Below are 24,752 nucleotides of genomic sequence, written 5' to 3'. Positions count from 1 at the left end.
TTAAATTTATACTTTTTTTTTAATGAAGATTAAATATTTTTAAAATTAGTTATTTATGTTTTTGACATTTATGATAACCAAACATTAAAGAAGCTCCAACTCTTTCATTTTTGACCCGGATTGGGTTCGGAGCTCGTCGGGGAAAGAGGAGCGATAACCATGGCGTGTCATATTCGTTATTCTCTCGTTCCTCACAAGTTCAAAACATCTCTTTCATCTTCCAACCTCTTTTCAGTATCATCTATTCCTTTCTATCGGCATCTCAAGAATCTACATTTTCCATTGGCGCCGCGCGCCAATTTGAGATGCACCAGTTCAAGTTCTTTATCAACAACATCTAGTAGCTTCACCTGGAACGATGTTTTCAGAATCGCCCAAACAGACTCCCATTCTTCCGATCTCCAAGGCTTCATCGACAAAGTCAAAACCTGCAATCGCGGATACGTTAGTAATCACTATCTTTCTCTTAAATTCAATGCCCAAATATATGATTAGTAATGCATCCGATTGCCTGCAGGACGAACAACGCCACGATTTCATTCCTTTTGTTATGGAGGACCAGATCGTCGGCTATGTTCACACTGGGTAAATTTCATTCCTTTCATGTAAAATGTTCATGATAATGAACTTGATTGTTTGCAAATAGGCATACACTATGTTTTGGAATTACACATCCAATACTATGGGAGTTGAAAGAAAAACCTCTAATTTCTAGCACTAAGTCTATAATGTGTCTTTTTTTGCTTATGATTTATGAAGGTTTGCTGATCATTTGAGGAGGTTCCAAGATGTGTTTACTTTCTTCAATGACAAATACTTTGGCAGTCCGTTAGATGCTGGAATGACTCTAAATGAAAAGCTGAAAAGTCCAGAGGAAAGAACCAAGGCTGTTGGGGATGTAGTTAAAATCCTAGGAGAAAAGCTCATACCAGGTATAAGGAACGAGGTACTCAATCGGAAAGCCCCATTGATTTGGTTTCTGCATTCTAGCATTTAAGTTATTTTAAATACAAAATTACTCTTCATCAGCTTTACCCCGTTGCCTCATCCTTTGGAATGCCTGTCTTTTTCTCGCTAGAAAGAGCAGCTGCACCTTACTTTGGGATAAAGGTGAGTGGGCTCTCTTCTTCCTTTGTTTTCTAATCATTCACCATATTTATACATGAGCTTGTTTGATATTTTGGGTTATGGGTAAAATTCTTGTTTGATTTTACTTTTCAAAAAAACAATTTATTTGGGTTCTTTAACCAAAACGCCGGGCATTTTGGTATATTTTGATTGAAGAGTTTGATAATTGATGGGATGGTGGTTGATTTGGATTAAATTCATATAAACTAGGCCACATCAAACAAGCCTCTAATTTCATATGCTTATTAGTATCAATTGCTGCACACTTCCCACTTATTGATTTCAGTTGTTAGACTAGGCCTATGGAGTTCACATGAATGGTTATGTTGAAAAAGATGGTGAGAAATACCTTTGGATAGGGAAGAGGAGCGAAGCAAAACCAACCTTTCCTGGAATGCTCGATCATCTTGTTGCTGGAGGGCTGGTCAGTGGTTAGCTTTTGGTTTTACTTCTAAACTTATCCTTTCTATAAGTCAATTTTTTCATCTCTGTTCACAAAAGTATTTCAACTAAATTTGTTGTTTGTTGCAACAATTATATGATTATTTCTTAAGTTTTTTCTTCGAAACCACCTATAGAACTAGTCGAATCTAGTAAGTTCCAGTTTGGTTTGCTGGATTGAAACTGACATCCTACTTTGTTGTAGCCTCATGGAATTCCATGCGGGGAAAACCTTATCAAGGAATGTGATGAGGAAGCAGGGATACCTCGGTCAATTTCCAACAAGTTTGTATTTTCTTTTCTTTTCTTTCTTTTCATCTTTATAATGACTAGAAATGTCTCTTCTTGTGAATTGCCACCCAAAAAAAATATTATTTGTTATTAATCCTTTTTTGTTACACAGGGCTATACCTGTTGGTGCAGTCTCCTACAATGATATAGATGGATTTAGATACAAAAGAGATGTTCTATTCTGTTATGACCTTAAACTTCCACAAGATTTTGTTCCTAATAATCAAGGTAATCTCCCCAAAACTTCCTAGCAACATGAAAGACTCCGATATCTTATTTTTTAAAATGGTCCATGTATTATGAAAAATGAGAGTCATTCAACCACTACAAAACTAAGCATGATATAAAAGGTCTGAAAATTAAAATCTATGATAACTTTTTTTCCCAGCTGATTTCATCTCCGTTTGAGAAACCAAACAGGACTCAAGGAGTCTTCTTATTTTTGTGTGTGAGAAGAACATGTCCTTGGTTGGTGTTTGTAAGGTCTTAGTCTTCAACCTCAAGTTATGCTATCATATCTTGAAGTTAGGGGGATATTAACATATATACAGTATTACATATTATAGAGACAATTGGAAACAACTTTCTGGAGTGAATCTAGATCAGAGTTGAGTTTGGACGAGAAAAAGTAGATAAATTTTCTTGGAAATACTTTTTTTGTGTGAGGTATCTTATCTCTACGTTGATTTAGATGAGACAATATTATAAAACATAACTTAATTAGACATATATTCATAAATTTGTTATAACTATCTTCAAATCGAACCAAATCTAGCTCCAGAAAGTATTTTCAAATTAGCCTAACGAATGATATATCAAGCTAACATTTCCTTATAACATAGTGTAATCTCTCAATTTCAGATGGAGAAGTGGGGAGCTTTAAATTGATGGAAGTGTCTGGTGTGGGCAATGTCATAAACAAAACACAGTTTTTCAAAGCAAATTGCAATCTTGTCATCATTGACTTCCTTTTTCGCCATGGGTATGCTGTTTTCATGTTTTCTTAATCAAGTTGAGAAACTCTTTTAATATCGATTTTTAGGTACATCATGCCTGAAGAAACTGGATATCTGAAGCTTCTTCAAAGTTTGAGAACCGCCGACTCCTCCTAGATTATTGAAACCAGCTCATCCGATCCTGATCTTATTTGAAAACGTGAATTTTTATTTTTATTGTATGAATACAGATTCATATGATTTCATACTGGTGAGTGATGATCATTTAGATTTGGATTATAATAATACAATTTATAAAATAAAAAGCTAACAGTTTTAAGTGTACCCATTATAGAATAACATATCAATTTCAAAAGGGGAAAGAGATTGAAATGTTAATTCTTAATGTTCATTACACATCGGCCTGCAAAAAGAATAATGTTGTCTTTAGGCCTTGTTTGATATGGGGTTATATGAATAACCAGTAAGAAGTGAGTTGTTTGATTAAAATGATCCATCCTTATTATATACTATTGTAAAATACTATAGAAAAAAATATTAATATAGTGCACAAGAACTCAATTTTACAAGTTTATGAGTTTGAATATTTCAATTAAAAAAAAATCATAATATAATTGATAGTGAGTCATCAAACAATGCTTTAATTTTCTTGTGCTTATTAGTGAAGGAATCTTGACCTCCAAATTCCATTTTATGTGACACAATTCCTAATTGTACTATTAAAAGAGTTTGTCACATCAAATATTAGGATATCCATGGATCATGCTGTATGTATTATTCTATAATTATGTCCAAATTTATCCTTTTAGCTATAAGGATCTATTTGATTATAAAGGCCAATAAATTACCTTTTATAAATAAAAATCAAACATAATTGAATGCTTAGTGAATAAGTTGTAGCGATTAAACGTATCAAACACAACGTTAATGAATCGAATAAGTTGAATCATATTAAATGTATATGGGTGTTTAACGAATAAACTGAATCAAACTAACCTCCCATTAACTTGAGTAAAGGAAATAGATTAATATAAAATGCATAGTTACCTCAAATAAAATTTGACAAAATAAGATTTAACAAACCAGTAGATATATCATATAACAAACAATCCACTATTATACATTGGAAATCATATTTCTACAACCAAACAGATCCTATACACCAAGCCATCAAACACAAAAGAGCACTATTTTGATACATGACAAGGTCTAGAAGCTGTAATTATTCATCACAAAAATATAGAAAAATAAAAGGATGAAATTTAATTAAGAAGTGATATATCTATTTAGCACTTCCATAAGCTGGTCATGAGCGGTGAGTTGAGGGAAATGGCCATCGGTTTCTATCATTTCAACAACCGTGGAAGCATTCTTGATCTTCTTCTTCATGTAATTGACGGACGATATAGGGACGACAACGTCATTTACCGTCTGTACTATGACACATGGTGTGACGATCTTTTCGAGGATGTGACTATTATCGCTATAGAAAACAACTTTGGCAGTCGATAGGGCAGCCTCGGGACTCATTAAGTTGAGTAATTTCTCGAATTTTTCTATCGAGAGAGGGTCATTGTGGTCAATTACTAGTGGAGCAAAGTTTGAAGCCCAAGTTTGGAGGTTGGTCTCAATGCTTGATATGAGTTGATCCACATCGGTTCTCTTGAATCCAAATTCCTCTTCCTCGGTATTAATGTACCTGTATTTGTGTGATTAAATAACAAGGATTAATTTGTTCAAATTGTGTAGATTATCAAAAGAATTAGGTTGATTAAGGGTATTTTGATATTTTTAGATTCATGATCGCAAGATAAATGAATGACGATAATGAGTTATTTGAGATTAAAATAAAAAAATCTTGAACATATTATGATTTAATAAATCTTGGTTCATTACTTTACAAGAACACCCTTATGCTTTTATTGAATCATTAACATATGCAAGGAATTTATATGATATTAAATGAAATATAAAATTTATTTATATTAAATATTTTAAATATTATATAATTTTCCTTAATAAACTATAATTAAATTTATTATTGACAAAATAACAATTTATCATGTATACCTAGATAAAAAAAATGAAGCACATAAGTATTACTCTAAAATTACTTCAAGTAAACCAGACCAAACAACCCCTATTAATTTAGGTTGAATCTTGGATGTCCTATTTTTAGAAAGCTTAGTGTGGTTGCAAAACAAATCAGTGTTGGTCCTAGTCTTGTTCCACATATTTTCCCCAAATTCTTTAGGCCTAGTTTGATTTAGGATTATTTGAATAACCCGATTGATCATTTTCAAATAATATTTTTTTTTGAATTAACGTGAGGTCATCGTCATGTAACTCCGTTTTCATTCAAAGAGTTTCCCTGATATTTGTATATATTAGTTGTATTAAAATATTTTAAAATAAAATAATTTAATTGATGATGGGATTAATCATTCATCAAACAAAACAAAACAATATAAAACAAACAAACCCCTAATTTGAGGAGGAAAAAAAAGGACAAGAAAGGCTATAAGTGACTAATTAAGGTCCCGTTTGGAGTTATATAACAAACTGACCTAGGTGAAGCTCCAACTAGGATAAGTTTCTTGAATAGATCAGGACATTTAACGGCGGCAATGCATCCGATCATACCGGACATAGAGTGTCCGACAAAAGTCGCCGTCTTTACGTTCAGTTCTTCGAGGATGACGATAAGATCGTCGGCGAAGGCGTCATAAGACGAGTACTTAACTGGGTCGAAGATGTTTTTGTCTTTGACGGCGCCGGAAAAGCTCCAGTCGAATAGGACGACACGGTGGCTCAGAGCCAAACAAGGCAGAATCTTATCCCATATTGACTGGTCGGCTCCGAAGCCATGAGACAACACCACGGCTTCGCCGGAGCTCGGCCCGATTATTTTGGCGTTCATGGCGGCTGAAAGTGATTCCTTTCCGAGCACCACCATTTTAGTGTGTGTGAGAGAGAAGGGTAAAAGTGTGAAGTGGAGTGCGGACGAGAATTAGTGGGATTATTATATAGGCATTTTAAGAAGGGTAGATTAGGAATAATTACAGCTATTTTTAGCATTAAATTAATTAGTGGTTGGTTTATTATGATTACATTAATTAATTGATGGGAGAAAGGTCCAAAAGTTCACTTTTAACGCTGCATTAATTAGTGACAATGACATTTCAATATTTTGATCCAACGGTGGTCAAGTAAAGATGAACTTCAAGATGTTAGTAACAACAACAACAAATTGCATAAAGTATTAAGAGATATCCAAGATTAGACTTAAACAATCTGTTTTTACAAAATGTAGCCTAGACTTTTAGAATGGGTTTGAGCTGTTGTTTATCTTTTGTTTATTTATGATGTCTCAATATATTTCTGATTAAACTACTTAAAATAGAGTGTTTGTTCTTCATTTATAAACTCATTCAATTTAGAGTATATTTTAAAAAAAATATTGATTATATAAAATAATAAATCAAGTGAAAATTATATATATATATATATAAAATGATAAGGCAGGAGAGAAAATATAAAAAAAAAATGAGAAAAAGAATAACGTGGTGCAATCTGATTACCTTAAAAAGTAAATTAATTTATCTCTTTTATTTCTCGTCTCACGAGTTTTTTTCCTTTTTCAAATCAATAAGGTGATTCAATACTCTCTAATTTCCTCCCAATATTTAGGAGTTATAATTTTTGACCCGACACAAAACACGACCCGAATTGAACACGAAAAAATGAGATTACGGTCGTGTATTTTTTTGTTCGGATCAAAATCAGATAGACCTGTTTAACATGATTAATAAACAGGTCAAAATCGGGTCAACCTAAAATGACCTAAAGTAGACCTGATAACATATTTATAAGTTTTTTTTTGAGTTTTGTATTATTTTTTTTATTAACTCACTTATATTATTTTATTAAAAATTTTATAAACGTATTTATGATTTAGCTTTATTTTTATTTTCAGTTGATTTTATTATAATTTAAATTAATTATATCGGATTTAGTTCGAGTTAAGTTAGGTAAACAAGATTTATCTAATAATATAAACTTATCAAATTTTAAGATTATAAATTTAAAATTATATAAGTTTAATTGATTTAAATTTTACCGAAATAGTGAAATTTTAAAAGTTAGTTAGAAATTTTAATCCAGCTTATTCTCAGGTACGATTTAATATGATCTCAACTTATTTAATCGTTAAACTTGAGTATGTTTGATTCAACTTATACACCCAACTTATTTATTTTTTTATATTTATAATATTATTTAATAATTAATATTATATATATATATATATTTTTAATATATTAATATATTAATATATTAATTTTTATAATTTTTTTAAAATGTATTTATATTTCATATTTTTCTTAATTATTTTATATATTTAAGATACACTTATTATAAATAATAAATAAAATATATTTAAATGAATATTTTTTTTAGTATAATAATTTTATATAAATATATAAAAATATTATAAATTTATGAAATAAATGAGAGAATGAATAAAATGATTAGAAAGAGATTAAATAAATGAAAGAGAATTAATAAAAATGATTAAAAATGAATGAAATAGATGAGAGAAAAAAAAATAAAAAAATATTTAAAAATTATAAAAGAGAAAAACACTGACATTATAATCTTAATTACTGAAAAGGAGATAGAAAGAAAATTGAGTTTGAACGTAAAAAGTGTATTTGATTATAATTTTTTTATGAGTTTATTACTTAAATTCCCGACTTAAATTATATTACTTTTTAAAAGTTTTAGTGTTTGGTTGTAATTCAAAATATAGACTAATAAAATATGTATTATTTTATAATAATAATAATAATAATTAAAAGGGTTGCTCAAGATTATTCTGGGATTCCTAGATCAAAGGATTAATATTAAACTGCTGTCAACAAATAAGTACATCAATATTTATGTTGAAATATGTAAACTCATAAATGATAATTATATATATATGGTTTAATTAATAAGATAATCACAGCCGTACTGATCATATATGGTCTTGTTTGATTCGGGCTTAATAAGCTGCGTATGAGCGTCTGCGTAATAAGTTGTTACAGTAACTTTGCATAATAAGCTCACGCAAAAAATTACAATCAAACACACTCTTGCGTTTAAACTCTATTTTCTCTCTACCTCCCTCCTCATCGTTTAAAATTATAATCTCAGTCTCAACTTTTTACTCTATCATCATTTTTAAATATTTTTTTATTCATTTTCTTTCATATATTTCATTTATTTCTAATCATTTTATTCATTTTCTCTCCTCTATTTAATCTTTTTTTAATCATTTTATTCATTCTCTTTCATGTACTCCATATATTTATAATATTTTTATATAAAATTATTATAATAAAAAATATATATTTAAATATATATTTATTTATTATTTATAATATATATCTTATATAAAATAATTAAGCAAAATAAAATATAAATATATTTTGATATTTTGATATTTTTTTTTTATAATTATAATTAAAAATCAAATTAGCTTTAATTCACTATCTAAAATACTAATGTGTTTTAGTGTAAAAGAATACAAAAATAAATTGACAATTGAAAAATTAGATCTAAAAAGAGGTGTGAAAATATGAAAAAGTTATTATTAAATATTATTAAATATTTTTATATATATTTTATATCATATTTATATTAAATATATTTAAAATTATATATTTATAAAAACTAATATATTCATATCATTTATTTTAAAATATATTATTTTTTAATTTAAGTCATTTATTAATAATTAAAATTATATATTAACAATAAAATTATAAAAAATAATATATTAATATAATTTGTTTTTAAATATATATTACTTTTAATTTAAATCATTTATTAATATTTAAAATTAAATTAATAAATATATATATAACATTATATCTATATATAATATTAATTATTAAATAATATTAATTATAAGCTGTATCAAATATGCTCAAGCTTAACAATTAAATAAACTGAGATATATCAAACTTACTTGAGAATAAGACGGATAAAGTGGCATAATTAGCCCATAAAATAATCAATAATAATTGGATATTATTCTTTCTTTTATTTTAAGCATGTTTATTTTTATATTTTGGTGGCTAATATTATTCATTTCAAATAAGAGTTATGATGTTGTCATATTTTAATATATTTCACAAAAATGTTAATATATTTATGTAGCTATAAGATTTGAAGAGTTCTATTTAATAAATCAAAATTTGTAGTTTTAATTATTATTATTTTAAATGAGGAATTAGGATATCGTGCTAACTTTCAAACAAAATAATAGATTTGGAATAAGATTGATAGAAATAAACTAATATATATTTTTTTTTTCAAAAAATAAGATTAGTTTCACACCATTTATATATATAAATAAAAATAAAAGTAATAATGAGACCATTGTCTTTATACATGCACAAATGGTCCATTTTCTTTACGTAATTGCCACGTAGCTACTATTGGCTAATATGTCGGCTAAATAATACAAATAACATTTTGTATTTTTTATTCGGATTATAATATATACGTTTTTATATATATTCTTTTTTTTATATATATATATGTATACATTCTAGATTTTGCATAAATAGATATTATATATATAATAAGTCGATGTTAATAATTTTGAATTTCAAAAAGTTGTATAAAAGATATTTGTGACATTTATTTTCTTGTGAAATAGGTTGTAGAGCTCATTGTAATTATTTTTTGGTTTTTATGAATTTAATTTTAAATTTTTATGATGTCATTTTAATTCTGTTTAAATTGTTTTTGTGTTGAGTTCAATTAATCTAAGCCATTAATTGGAGTTTATTTTTAATTAATATTATCAAAATTATTATTATTATTACCAAATCATAATTTAAGGTGTTAAAAAGAACAAAAATATCTTATAGAATTTAATATTATTAATAAAAAAGAAGAAGAAAATAAGGAAATTTATGGAGCGGTTGTTGGTTAGTTGAGATTCCAAATCTATTTAGAAGGGCGATGGGATCAGTTAATATGGTTGACTTCACATATTTTTAATCACAACCACACAATTGGACGGTCAAGATTATAGCTACAGACAATACATGGGCCGCACCAGAATAAGTGTTTGAGATGGTTTTGTCTTCCTCGCAATTCCATTCATACATAAATACAAAATAATATATTTTATCACAATATATATATATATATATATTTAAATAAATAAATAAATAAATAAATAATAATTATATTGTGAAAAATAATTTATGATATTTTGAATAATATATTGAGAGTGAAATGTGAATTATTTAATTTAATTACGTAAAAGTACCTTTTTGTCTTGTTGTGCTGGCAATAAAAAGGGACGTCCACTTACCAACTTTTTACTAAAAACTAAAAATGAGCTGTCTTTCCTTTGTAAAAGCCTTTTTTGTCTCCTTCTGCCAGCCTCACAATATGTCTTGTTTATTATAAAATTATAAAACTAATTAAATATTATCTTCATTTGATATGAATTTACTAGTATTTTTTTGAAATTAAAGAAAAACTAGTAAAAACACCCCCACAAACACACTTTCTTGTTTAAATATGAGTTTATTAATATATTGTAGAAATCTTGATTTGTGTAAAAAAATTGTTGATGAATGATTATTTTAAGGTGAATATTTTTTTTAAATAATTATAAGTTATTAATATATAATGATAAAATAATATATATTTGAATAAAAAATATTTTAATATTTTAATTAATGAATTAAGTGATATAAAATGAGAATAGAATTAATTAATAATGTTTGATAAACCCAATTGAACAAAATCTTGATCTCATTTAAAAAAAAAAAAGTTTTGTTAGAGTGTCTACCCTTAATTAATTTTATTTGTAAAAAAAAATCTTAAAACTTTATTATTAGCTAAAATTTGACTTTTATTTTATGTTCTGGATAAGTTGTATTCCTACCTCATATGCACATTCATGCACCCTTAAAGTGTACATTTCTTATGTCTAGTCAATTATGTACAAGAAAACACCAAAATCTGTAAATGGAGATTAATCAATATATTATATTTATATTATATTGAATAGTTTGAAAGATCAGATTAATCAAGTTACAATTGATTACAATATGAAACAATATCTTGGGGCTTGTTTGATGTTGTTTATTTAGGAGGTTTTATTGATTTTCTTTTGAAAATATATAGGTTATTTGGTTTATTTAAAATCTAAGTTTTATAAAAATAAATTAAGAAAGAGTATTTTAATATTTTAGTGAATGAAAAAAAAAAGTAAGATGTGATTTATAAATTTTGGGTAAAAATTCCAAAAAAAATATTAAGGTCAATTGACTTTCAGAAATTTGGACGAGCATTTAAACCTGTACCGACCCAATTTTTTTTAAAAAACATATAATTTTCTGACATATGATTATGATAAGATAAGATAAAAAAAAAATGATATATTATGTTTGAATAGATGGTCTAATCCGTTTGTACTATGAATATATTAAGATATTTAACAAATTTTTGTCATACTATCTATCCTATTGGGTTATAACATTTTTAAATATTAAACACCATTTATTATTTTATTTTTAAACACAAATTCTCAAATCAATCAAACTTTGGACTAAAATAATATTATATCAAAATAAGTCCTTACTTAGTGCCGATTTAATGACAAATGACATATGCAGCATCCACATTTATATATAAAAAAAATAACAAAGTATATATCAGCCAATATAGAAAATTGCAATCATCCAACCAAAGGCATCTTTAGAAATTGATTATCAATTTCCATTCTTTATATATAAAATATTAACTCGATGCCCTCCAAAAATTGTTAATTATAATATATGAATTAATTACTCAAATTGATGACACATTGAATTTCATTATTTTTAAAGAACAATCCCATTAAGAATTGCCGCAAGAATGTGTTTCGTAATAATCCAAAAATTAAAAAAGATATGTAATATTAATATATTATAAGTTTGAGTTTTGATAATTAATAATAATAATAATTGCACATGGTGAATAGGTCCCATATGTTTGTATCATGTGATGGAATTCCCCATCTGCCAAACAGCTACAGAATCCATACTTAATTTATCATCTTCAAGACAAAAATATCAGGATATTGTGTCGATTTACTTATTAATTACTTTTTTTTGAAATAATTTTTTTTTAAAATTATATCCCATAATTTAGTTTGTACCCAGTTTGTTTAGCATTATCTACAATTCACATCTAAAATAAAATAATTTTCTATTATTATTGTGGTTGAATAAAATGGTACAAAATATTACTTTTCAAATAGGGTCATTATTATTAATATTGTTTTTGGTTGTAAATTTTAATTTATTTGCTTGCAGTCAGTCTACTAGCAAATGAGCTCCAACCAATTTGGAGGGCCAAACCAACAAATGCTTGATAATAATTAGATTTCTACCATTTTTGACAATTGAAATTGACCAACAGCTAGCCTGCCCATTATTATTATTATTATTATTATTATTATTATTATTATTTTAATTTCTTAATCTTAATCTTGATTTAATAACGTCGGTGCATACTTATTAAGGATATCAATAATCATGCATGGCTAATAATATATTAAGGCTTAGAGCTGTTTAATGTTGTTTAATTAGGGGTTTTTCAAAAATTTTGTTTTGTTTATGAAAGTAATAATTGGTAATGATTTTAAGAAAATTAATAATTTTTTTAATATTATTTCAGAATTTTAATATATAATAATAAAATAAAAAATAATATTTTTAAATATAAAGTATTTTAGTATTTTGGTTAATGAATTGAGTGATGTGATTGATGAAAGAATGAAAAATATTATGTTTTTTTGTTAAAGAATTTTTTATCATTATGTTTTTTTTTTAAAAAAATCTACATCTCCTATGGTCACAGATTATAATTTTTTAAATTAACAAGGTTATTCAAATAACCTAATCCGGATGGAACAATGAATTCGTTTGATTTAATGTTTGGAGGCAGTTTAAGTTATTGTTATTATTATTTATTTAACATGGTAAAATATGTCAATCACTCTTTAATTTATTGGGTTGTTTGAATATTCTATATTATCTATATTTAGAAGTAATACAAACCTCACAAAAAATAAAATAGAAATTCTTGTCACAAAATTGAACCGCACTTTACTAGCTATTACTCTTACCAAAACTTTTTATAATAATTGTGTTTTTTTTTCTATAAATATTTCAGTTTCTATCAAGGGTAAAATGGTCATTTTGTAGTCTAAGTACTTCTTGAATTATGTAGATAATGCATTTTTAAAAAAAAAATTATAGGCTTAACCACAAATTGAAAGGTGGTCCCAAATTTAGATATAAATTCACGTTCATCTCATAAATAAATAAAACAAATATAATAATAAATTTCTAATAAAATAAATAAATAGATTTTTTGGTCAATTACGGCGTGTGTGTGTGTTTTATATATATATGTCATTTCTTTCACTTAAAAAAGTAGTAATGATAACAGACTTTTTAGAGCACTGCCATTTATTTCAAACATGAAGTTATTTAGATAGCTAATATAATAAATTAAATAAATATATAAAATATTGTGATATCATCTTGAATATATATATATATATATATATATTCTTAGATTTTATTTAGTTTTTTTGAGAACCACATCATCTAATAAAGTGGCGATGGAATAAATATCTTGTAGAGATATTTTCATTTTCCATGTTAACTCATCATTATCATTTAGTTCATGTTTTTTTTAATGAAACTATCAAATTTAAAATCTTTAATCATTTACATCTCAAAGTATAAAATTTGTCTTATGAACAACTTTCAATTTATGTATAAATGTTTTTTTAAATATAACATAAAATAATAAATATCATTTTAATTGAAAAGTAATATCATATAAAAAAAAGTGGTCATTATCAGACACATGATGTTTGTGACTTTAAGGCTAAGGGTTAGGAAACTATATTAGTTTATATAAACATTTTGATTAGAAACGCCTTTTTTTTCATGATGGTGTTGGCCTAACAAATTATGGTTTCACATCATTATCTCTTTGAAATCGATTATTTATAATGCAATATATCTAAGATTTTTAAGAGTTCACTCTTATCAATCAAATTTGAAGCGTTCCCTTGTTTTGTCTTATCAATAATTTAACATCAAATAAATGGAAAAAAAGATTTTCAACTTATAAGTTTGACAGCCTTTGAAAAAACAATGATTATGTCATTGTGACAAAATGTGATTTTATTTATAAGTTGACCCTTTCTCACCTTAATTTGCATCATAATTCAAACTAATATGAGAATACATAAAATCATTATAATTTTTTTATATCAAATAAAAAAAATTACTTCTAATTCTAATTTTAATTTTGGAAAAACATATAATAGATTAGTTAGATATTGTGACAATATAATTTTTTAAAATAAAAATAAAATGGAATTATAGTTATGAATAATATTTCTGTTTAACAAAGAATTTATGTTATTTTTTTAAAGGATACAATTATTAAAATATAATAAAAATAGGCCCAATAAATGGTAGTTAGTGGATAAGTTAGCAATAAATATAGACAACAAAATAGGTGGAGAATGGACATGACATCCACTTATTTTGCATGCCTACAACTTAGACCAAACCTACATTCATTCAAACTATCAAACTTAAAAAGCTATATATTTTATTATTTTCAAAATCAACCAAACATTCTGTAAATACATCAAATAACTATTTAGCTCACTCAGATTCATTTTTAGTCGTTCCTACCAAAAACGTCTTAAATTTGAGTATGTAACATAACTACGTAGGTATTGCTCGGAGAACGTCTTAATTGAAGTATATGTCATGAGACAACGTGGGTATTGCTTAAAAACTATTGGCTCAAACTGGCTCCAGGCGGGTTTGAAAATTACAACCAAAAATATCTATTTGGAGTTGGACAGTAAAAAGTGTCATTGTGGAGAGTCACTTTTGCTAGCTTTAGACCTTTAAGTGAGCATTGAATGCATAAAAAGGAGAAAGATAAGGTTTGTGAAATGGGAATGGGCCAAACGTGTTGTATTAACATAGATAGAGCAGTAGTTGGAGAAGTTGACATTCTTCAATAATATTGCTTTTTTGCAATGCAATTTGCAGTCGCCATATACTTAATAATTATGTCAGTAAAACAGTTGAGCTGATCTATCTAAAGGCCGGTTCTTTAGCCGTTTCTACCATTAAATGCACAACCCACCTATTCATTTCTATTAAAGATTCATACCAATCCAATCTAATCTACTAATTAAACTATTCCACCAAAAAAAAACATTAAAAATCATGATATTTTGTTAGCAAAAAAATCTACAAGTTTCAAATAAAGCTACTACTGGATATTTTGTCAGCTATTAAGTTATTAGAAAGTATGTAAATTTGAAGAAGGATCACATAAGTTATTAAGTTAAAATCTATGCATTGTTGGGTACTAATTTTATCTAATAAAATCAATAGTCATCTCTTAGAGTGAAAATCCAAACTATTTTTTTTTTTGTCAAATACTTCAAGTTTTGTTTTAAACCCCAAATTCAGAACTGGATATGAGTTTGAACAATTTTTTATATAAAATTATTTAAAAATATATTTTGTCAAGTACTAATCCTATTCTCTTGTAACAAATTCCCCTATAACAGTATGAGAAAATCTTCAACTAGTCAATGTTAAATACTCTTACTCACTAATTAAGCAAGACAATAAATAAACCTATTTAGAAACAAGTTTTTCCATGCCTTTTCGTATAACTGATTGATATTTCCAAATATAAAGATTGAGCATTTCTATGTCATATAGATAGAGGAACATAAATATAAACAATAGAAGTAAGGCAAAAGAAGAAAGACTATATTGTAAACAGAAGAAGTGATGTCTATTATTGAAAGAAACTTGTAAGCTTAAAAATATAATTCCAGTAATATAATTCTTCCTAATCAATGATTAAAAATGTCTAGAATGTATAGATAAATAGATAAAAACACATAAATTGACTTTCTAAGCTTCAGGTGTCAGTATTAAAAAGATTGGATTAAAAAGAATACCAATTGAAGAAAAGGCTAACCATACAATGTAAGAAGAGCCTTCAGTTGAATAATAAATATTTGCTGCAAAGAATCATCATCTTCATCAGCAGCAGCAATTGTCAATGCAAATGTTTACTACAGAAACCATCCATTCCTCTGTCGCTTGTTCGACAAAATTTCCGAAAACGAATCAACTAGTTGTGCAGCCAAACTGCTTGGATCATCGATCATTGTTTGAATATACGAATTAACAACTCTACGATCCTGCTCCGTCGATCTTGAACTAAACCAAGTCAGTAATTTCATCCTAAATTCCTTCTCTATATGCCCTTCACATTCTAACCACCTAATAATCTTCACACAATACTCAAAATTCACGTCAAACGAACCTGACCCATTTTTGAGACCAAGCGAGGATGCATTTGCAAGTGAGCTATTGCACTCCTGCAATTCTTCGATTGTATTTTTCTCCCTTTTCCTTTTGGACCGAGAGTTAACAGCATCTTCATCCATAGACGAATCAAGCGGAGGGACAGCCTCTTCATTCAAATCTGGGACCGAAGCGACATTTAAATCAAGCTTGGGTGAAACTGACGGTTCCTGTTCTATACCGGAAAGCCCGTCAAAGCCGACAGTGTTTAGGATCTTTCCGAGTTTACGAACCTTGAATTGGGATGAAGTCATCTTGCTTAATTCTTTCTGGGTATCGGAATTAGTGTTCTTTTTAATTACTTCGATGCTCTTGGTGAAACATTTTGCTTCGGAATGGCCTAGGTTGCCTTTATCGGTATAGGAAATAATGCGGAAGGAATATTCGGTGCATGGTTGGAGATTCGATATCAAGAATTTTCTCTCGGAGCTTGAGAAAACAGAAATGGGCTCTTCGGATTGAGTCTCGTCACTGCTCTTGCAATACCAGAGCTTGTATCCTTTTATTTCTTCACTTATTTTCTTTGGAAGTTCTATCAAAACAATCACAACTGAGGTTGATGTTACCTCTTCAAATATGAACTTGCAAGCTGCAGGAAGTGAACCATCTGCAGAAAAATATAAGACATTTATCATTCAAGGATAGTTTTTAATTTATTTTTTCAATAGAAATTCATTTTGTTTCCTCATGTATCTTTTGCTGCAAATTGAGAAAGAAAATTGTGCATTTATTTTTAAAAAAAATTGGCTTGACCTAAAAGTAATGCAATTTTAGTGAATTCACCTCTATAATAGGATTCAATTTCAGATGAGGTGGTGGACAACAGTTCTTCTGCTTTCTCAATCGCAAGAGAGCAAAGTTTCTGCACTTCAGCACCAACCGAAAGCCTGCTAACATGCCCTCGTATAATCATAGTCGATACTCCATCCACTGGCCCGACCTCTGTTTCTAATTTGGCCTTAGCCTCTTTAACAATTTCATGCACCTCCTTATACTTAGACGTCCCTTTCAGTAGCCTGTAACTCAAGAATAATCTATAACATAAAATATCCACACGACGAGCATCTTTTGCTAAATTCATTTGCTCCTTCCAATATCTGCATGAATTACCAAAGAGTCAGGATTTGAAAATGCATAATTTACTTATATATAAGAAAATGTTTCAAATGGACCTATTGTTTGATGGGACCCACTTACCCAATTACTCCTGAAACTAGTCCACAATTTGCACAGCAATAGTTCCCATCCAGTTGCATCAGTCGTCCCAAATTAATCACCCCAACCTTTTTGTAAATGAATGCACATTCTACGTGACAAGACAAACCGCAGGATTCCCTCTTATCATATTTAGATGAACATTTCAACCAAAGACTAGAATCCTTGTTATCGTCAAATGAATGACAGATGCAGCAAGAGCACTTCTTGCAATACGAATCAAATATGGATAAAGTAGATTTACATGAAGAATTTTTACACACCCATTTATTTGGATGTTCAAAGTCTGGAGATTGATCTTTGGGAATTTGAAGTCGAAGAGGGTTTTCTGCCTTCCTTGGATGTTTACGAGAAAGAGGCTGATCCTTTGGCTTTGAAGAAACCTTCCTTAACTCTGTACTTTTCTTAGTCTTCTTGCTTGCCTTTTGAGATAGTTCTGTCATTTTTTCGTTCACCAATAGAATTGAAATAGTTACTTCTTTATATGCTATAGAATATTTCAAATTTGGAGCACATTCCAAATTCAGTGCAACCAAATCGAAAGTATTTGTAGCAAAAATTCTGATGTTCGTCCCTATCACATTGCAGGACAACGCAGGTTTTCCATCATTCCTGTTCAAGTTCAAAATTAGCATCTTCGCTAGCAATACATAATACAGAATTCAATTTCAATCTACTGTTGTTCCCGAAAAAAGAACAATTTTTTTATCAACCCTATAAATACTAGGCCACATTATTGAAAATACCTATACCCTAAAAATTATTATTGTTTATTATATATTTATACCGTCTTTTGTACCCAAATAAGCTGATTTTCAATAGCCTAAATCAATCAACGCTATTTGGAAACAATAACCCTAGATCAATCAAGTTGTCGTATGCAGTTTATCAAACTCAGCTAGCGGTAACCATAATTAACCTTAAAAACAAATTTCCTTTCAAATCCAGCTAGAAGGAACAGACAGATTCAGATACAAATATCAACAACAAGTGAGAAACATCTCAACAGGACCAGTCTCCATGTGACAGACATCAAATGAAAAACAAGATATCCTTTGTTTCTTTTAAAACTACATGATTTATGATCCATCAACCTTCCAATATCATTTTGGAATAGATAGAAATACTTTCATGATTGTAAATCTCCCATAAAGAGTTCTCATCTAAAAAGGCAAAAGCCATAAACATTGAAAGATGGGTACATGATACAATCTGCATTGCACAATGAATTCACCTATATAACAAAAGAAAGAGACTTCTTTTCATTGTTAAGTAACATACAGAAGTGCACTCTGCACCCTAAACGTTACAAATACATAATCAATAAAATGGATCTGTTCATACTATTATTACCCAGCTGCTCCTAATCTACTTATCAGCTGCCATAAACATAGGGAAAGAGACAGGACATAGTAAAACGCATCGACATGAATTTTCAGAAAGCAATTACGCAAATGATAACATGATGCAAACAGAAGGGGGTCTCGCAGACAATTGAAACATACAGATCTAGGATTCCCATGAATGAAGACGTGAAAAAAACATGTTTATGAAGAAATCGAAGAGGAGTGCGTACCAGACGGGAGGAAATGCAAGAGAGAGGGGAGGGGAAGGGGGAGAGGATAAGAGATTAGGGTTTTGAAGAGAAATTATGAGTTGGGTTTTTATTGGATTTCTAAAACTGGAAAGAAATCCCTTGTTCGGGAGCAATGAGTTTCTTTCGTCAATGGTAGTTGTGTGTATGTGATTCGCTCGTTCGATAAACAACAACTACTATTCTACTAAATCACAATAAACGCGGACATTTTTTATTTGTTAATAATAAATAAAGTTCATGTTTTATTAATTTATCAAATAAATAAATAAATAATTATAAAGAAACATCATGAGAAAAAACAAAGAAGACCTAACTCATTTACAAAGTTTATTATAGAGGTTGCCTCTTTAGGGAGTTATCACGATTCTCATGATATGGGTTTCCAAACAGGGCACAGAAAACAAATTTAGTTTATTTATTTATTTTTTAAGTTGTGAAAATCATATTTTTTTTTTTGTTTTATTTAAATTTATTAAAAAATAAATCATCGTTTATCAATTAATTCATTAATATAAATATTAAAATATCATTTATTTAAAAAATATATTTTATTATTATATATTAATATCTTTAAAAATCTTCCTATAAAAAAAAATATTCACCTTTTTAATATTATTACCCAATAACATTTTTGTAAGGAACTAAAGTTTGTTTTTAAAAAAATTACATAATAAGCTTTAATAGTATAAATTACAAATTTAATAACATGACTCTAATAAGGTAGGTAAAAGGAAGAGTGATTTGGAGTTAAATTTTACGAGTTTAATTCTGACTTAAAATGTTTTAGGAACCGTCGCAACTTAATTCCGTCCCAAAAAACTGTGATTATGGCACATTCTAACTACCAATTTTATTTTATTTTTATAAATTTCAATAACATGGCTATTCAAAAGCGTGAATATAAGGTTTCTTTTTTTGTTTAATGAGTGTTTATAAAGATTTCTTCTTTTATGATAAAAAAAATAATAATAATAAAAATAATAAAAAGGTTGATGCTTTATTCAGAGCTTTTTATGATGCGATTTAAAGTTTGTTAAGATCTTGACTTATTTGATTATTTAATTATATATATATATTATTTAATTTATTAATTAAAATTTTCAAAATATGTTTTTGTGACTTTTTTTTTTATAAAATTTTAACGATTTAATTAAAATTTAGTGTTTTTCTAAATATCTCAATATTTCTCATTTTATTTTATTTTTCCAAAAAAATCACAATTCTATCATTTACCACTACATTTTATTATTCAAATTATCATCCATTAAAATACAAAAATAGTTTTACTTCATTTTAAAATTGATAAACATATATTAGTTTGGCAAAAATAAAATATAAATAAACTACATCAGATAATATTTTTTACAATAAACTATTTATTTTTTTCAAATAATCTTAGATCAAACAAGCCTTAATTAGACTATTTAAATATTTATTATCATATTTTATAAAACTGAAACAAAAGTTATATTGTATTGTGGGTCAAGATTACAATAATCTATTAATTAATATAGACAAATTTAGAAAATAATCTTGGTATAATTAAATAAAACAAAGATTGTTTTCTAAATTAGTCTATATTAATGAATTAATCTTAAAACCTCTAAGTGATAGTAATATAATATACCTCCATCATTAGTGGTTTTTTAAAAATTGAATTTATAATATTTGTTTATATTATCTATCAAGAGGCTGTTTGGTCCAGACAAAATAGAAATTAAAATAACCGACGGACCAATAGGGGATTAGGGAGACTTTTTTTTTTTTATCCAGAAAAATAAAATTAGTAATCAACCTAAATTGGCATTATTAATTAATTGATTGGAAGTCTAGATTCAGAATCAGTAAAGATGCGTGTGATTTTGGATCAATTCAATGCTATTTCCCTTTCTAATGCAAACACCTAAAATATGGATATTTGATAGTAAGAACTAGTTTGATGTATGGGATTTTTTTCATTAATTATTTCATTTATAAATTAAAATATTGATTTATTATTATAATTTTATTTAATTTTAATTTTGAATATATTATTTTTAATAATTCAATTTTTTTATCAAATAATTTTCTTTATAAAACTCAAAAAAATTCCAAAATACTCAATTACAAACTCTGAACTTTTAATTACTAAAATATTATTTATATTTATATTTAAAATTTAACTTTAATAAAAATAAAGTAAAAATATTTTAGTATTTTAATTAATTAAAAAAAGTAATTTGATGATTAAAATGATACTTATGTGATAGAGTATAATTTTTTTTTTTTAAATATGACTGGAATTCTCTATTCCTATAATTTTTTGGTGGACTATTTAGTTAAAATAAAATCAAAAAATCGAAGAACTTTTAACAACGAAAGTAGATCCTTAAAAATTATTCACAATATCATTAAGTTGCTGAGAAGAGAAAGCACGAATGACTTGATTTTTGCCATCAGTAAGTTGCTCGTTGTCTTTGCCATCAGTAAGTTGCTCGTTTGGATAAGACAACACGGCATCAGCCATATGTATAAAAAGGAAGCCATATGTATAAAAAGGAAACTGTCGAAAATTAGATAATAAAAAAAAAACCTGTAAATTCGTGTGAAAATCTTGTTGTAGATCTTCGAGTCAAATAACACATTATTTGACAGTGCTAACAATTTTTTATTATTAGTAGTATTTTTAATTATCCTATTATTATGAAAAAAATGATATAAAAAAATATAATTAAGATATCTAAAATATAAATAGAAAAAACAAGCCAAACTTACTTTCAAGATTTTATAAAATAGGTCATAGACTCATAATAATATACAATCAATGATTTTCATTGATTCAATTTTAGCTAAATAGTCAACCATAATCAAACCACCATAGTTATTCAACAATAAACCATACAATAACTACCAACATAATCAGACATCATCCACTATACCATCATATTTTGAAGAGACTTCAAGCTAGATGCTCTCACAACAATTACATTCATTTTTCAGGCAAAACACTCAAACCAAATAACAGAATTTTAAAGACATTTTAAACTCTCATAATTATTTTAACGAAAACAATAACCCACATAAATACATTTCAAAAATACACAAGATTTGTAGGTGTTGGGGCTAATAATTAAGTGTCAAAAAGTTGTTACTGCTACACACATAAATGACCATTTAACCTTAGAACAAGTTTAATTGTAATATTTTGATCCAGATAAGGTAGTGGAAGTTACAAAGCAACCCTTTACACAACAATTATGATATGTTTAGACAAGATTTCACGGAACAATTATTGATATGTTTAGACAAGATTTCATGGAACATTAATTAATATAGTTTAGAGAAATCTTAACACTTAACATAAAACAAGAAAATGCATATTTAATACAATCCAACAAGTCCCTTCAACATATATAATAGGTATTCTTATTAGCATATACTCCAGCTAGAGTCACGCTGCAAGAAAAATGAAAAAAAGGAGGAAGTAGATAAAAGTATCAATTGAAATTCGAGTTGATTAATCAAATAATTATCTGAATCCATAATCTAATTTAGATACATATTCAAACAAGAAATTAACAAACAATCAAATTGTATATAGGTACTTAATAATCCTGACCCAAAAGAAACAACAGAAAGAAAAAGAAAAAAAAAAGCAAAAACGTCGATGCACCAACATATTTGGAAAGATTATGTTTTACGATCTATTCCTATTCCTATTCCAATTTCAATTTCGTGCTAGTTTCTTAAATAAAATGTCTTTTAAATGTATCAGTTCTATTCGAAAATGTCTAAGATTTTCTTCACACTAAGAATGCTTAGATTGAAGTGTGGACATAACTATGAAGATCGTGCTAACTTCCTAAATTATATAAAAAAAGCATAGAATTATAGTTATATCTAAATTTGGAATTCATGTCCAATTCTAATTGAAACCAAACTTATACTCCTTAAAGAGATTGTAAATTCGAATTTATAGGTAATCTTTAGACAAGGTTTTAAAATTCTTGACAATTTTCAAATGGAACCAATTGGCTCAATTTGGAAAATCTGATTAAATATGTTTCTGAATCTGGATTCAAATACATAAGTAAAAATGTATGAACTAGGTTTAGTTTCAAGACACAAAGTCTTGTCTTTTAAATTTGCAAACAAACAAACAAACCTTGTAAGAAATATCAACTAAAACGAAATCCTAGATTGAAGGTTAAACAAACTAAAGAAGATGAAAGTAGTGAATTAGGATCGAACCTGTTGTTCAATGAGATTTGTTCAAGAAGACGATCGATTGCCTTCACATTCAAGGCTCTCTTTGAAATTCTTCGACGGATACTTAGCACTGACCATACCAACCTCAAAGACGAGATCATCGCCGCTAATTTTGATTCCAGTGATGGTCCACCAGCTTAACAGAGCCCTAACCCTAATACCGTCAAGCTCGGCGATCTTACCGGCGATGATTTTTCCGGTGATTCGCTTAGAGTAGGTTGCTAGGTAGTTGTCCGGAGGTAGAGTAACTTTACAGGTGTAGCTGAGGTTGACGGAAAAGTCGCCGGTGGTGTTATTGACGGTGTAATCAAGGACGTTAGAAGGAAGGAGACCGATCGGAAAGCCATGATTGTTCAGCTCTGTATGAGCGGTTATCGGAAGCGATGAAGAAGAGAAGGATTTAGGAAGGAGGAGGAGACAGAGGAACAAGGAGACGACGAAAGCAGCAGCAGGGAGATTCTGCTTGCCCATTGTTGTACTGCGCGTGGATTTTCGAGGGGAGAAAGCCGGGGGAGTCCGGTTTTACTTGGTCTCGAAGGAGAAAGCCCGGTCCAAAGTCGTCGGGTTAATTATTTATTGCCGTAAATAGTGTATTGTATGGCAATATATCATACACGTGTTCAATAATATCCACGTGTCACTCTTTTGTCCATTGAAACACTCAATATTAAAACAGTCCTACTGGGAATAGTATTTGTATGCTGGGCTTGGACTTCGTCTAATACAATTAAATATATAATTTTAATATTTTATAAAATTTTAAATTTATTTATTCTATATAAGAATATAAAATTTTAATATATTACCATACACATATTATTCTATATAATTTTATCATTCATTAATAATTTTTTTATTTAGTTAGAAAATATAGCATAAATAATGTCAAATAATGTCCAATATTATTTGAAGTTGAATAGAGCAGAGATATATTAAACAAATGAATAAAAAATATAATACTTTCTGTACATTTAACTAAATTTTAAATATATATATATATATATATATATAATTTTGTTTCAAATTATTCTTTATACATTTATTTAAAATAGTCTAAAATGAAAACCTAACTTCAAATATAAACAAGTATTATTCTATAATAGAAATTTGAACCATCTTAGTAATTAATTTAAATTATCAATTGTTTAAGATTCTTTCTATATGTTGTATTTCTCAAATTTTGATTAAAAACTTATTTTGACTAATAAACTCATTTATCTTCAAATTAATATACATTTATTCTCACTAAGGGATATTAATAATTTTGGTGTAAGTCTTATAATCTAACCGGATGATTCAATCATTATGAATTTTGTATTACAATATCATATTTTATTTTTATAATCTTTATAATGTTATTTATATTTTAACTATATAATT

The 24,752-nt window shown here is 27.5% G+C and overlaps 4 protein-coding genes across 4 annotated transcripts; 1 reads left to right on the top strand and 3 right to left on the bottom strand.

Moving 5' to 3' along the window:
• The first annotated feature begins 113 nt into the window (after positions 1–113).
• LOC124931120 (nudix hydrolase 20, chloroplastic-like) lies at positions 114–3,140 on the top strand. Its single transcript, XM_047471512.1, has 9 exons — positions 114–444; positions 518–585; positions 760–946; positions 1,030–1,110; positions 1,427–1,552; positions 1,775–1,854; positions 1,973–2,088; positions 2,722–2,842; positions 2,903–3,140. The coding sequence occupies exons 1-9, from the start codon at positions 160–162 to the stop codon at positions 2,970–2,972; spliced, it is 1,134 nt and encodes a 377-aa protein (XP_047327468.1). The 5' UTR covers positions 114–159; the 3' UTR covers positions 2,973–3,140.
• Positions 3,141–3,852: 712 nt separating this feature from the next.
• LOC124930998 (strigolactone esterase D14-like) lies at positions 3,853–5,802 on the bottom strand. Its single transcript, XM_047471378.1, has 2 exons — positions 5,384–5,802; positions 3,853–4,515 (listed from the first exon to the last, which is right to left on the bottom strand). The coding sequence occupies exons 1-2, from the start codon at positions 5,770–5,772 to the stop codon at positions 4,083–4,085; spliced, it is 822 nt and encodes a 273-aa protein (XP_047327334.1). The 5' UTR covers positions 5,773–5,802; the 3' UTR covers positions 3,853–4,082.
• Positions 5,803–15,718: 9,916 nt separating this feature from the next.
• On the bottom strand, positions 15,719–19,290 carry LOC124928589 (VIN3-like protein 1). Its single transcript, XM_047468827.1, has 4 exons — positions 19,104–19,290; positions 17,510–18,139; positions 17,096–17,409; positions 15,719–16,919 (listed from the first exon to the last, which is right to left on the bottom strand). Exons 2-4 carry the CDS (start codon positions 17,968–17,970, stop codon positions 16,018–16,020), a joined length of 1,677 nt encoding a protein of 558 aa, XP_047324783.1. The 5' UTR covers positions 17,971–18,139; positions 19,104–19,290; the 3' UTR covers positions 15,719–16,017.
• A 3,111-nt stretch (positions 19,291–22,401) lies between these two features.
• On the bottom strand, positions 22,402–23,924 carry LOC124931396. Its single transcript, XM_047471849.1, has 2 exons — positions 23,355–23,924; positions 22,402–22,559 (listed from the first exon to the last, which is right to left on the bottom strand). Exon 1 carries the CDS (start codon positions 23,841–23,843, stop codon positions 23,376–23,378), a length of 468 nt encoding a protein of 155 aa, XP_047327805.1. The 5' UTR covers positions 23,844–23,924; the 3' UTR covers positions 22,402–22,559; positions 23,355–23,375.
• Positions 23,925–24,752: the final 828 nt, after the last annotated feature.

This window comes from Impatiens glandulifera, chromosome 3 (genome assembly GCF_907164915.1).
Source record: "Impatiens glandulifera chromosome 3, dImpGla2.1, whole genome shotgun sequence".
Lineage (NCBI taxonomy): Eukaryota > Viridiplantae > Streptophyta > Magnoliopsida > Ericales > Balsaminaceae > Impatiens > Impatiens glandulifera.
The sequence above is the reverse complement of the archived record's forward strand: the minus strand, read 5'-3'. Positions and strand labels throughout refer to the sequence as shown.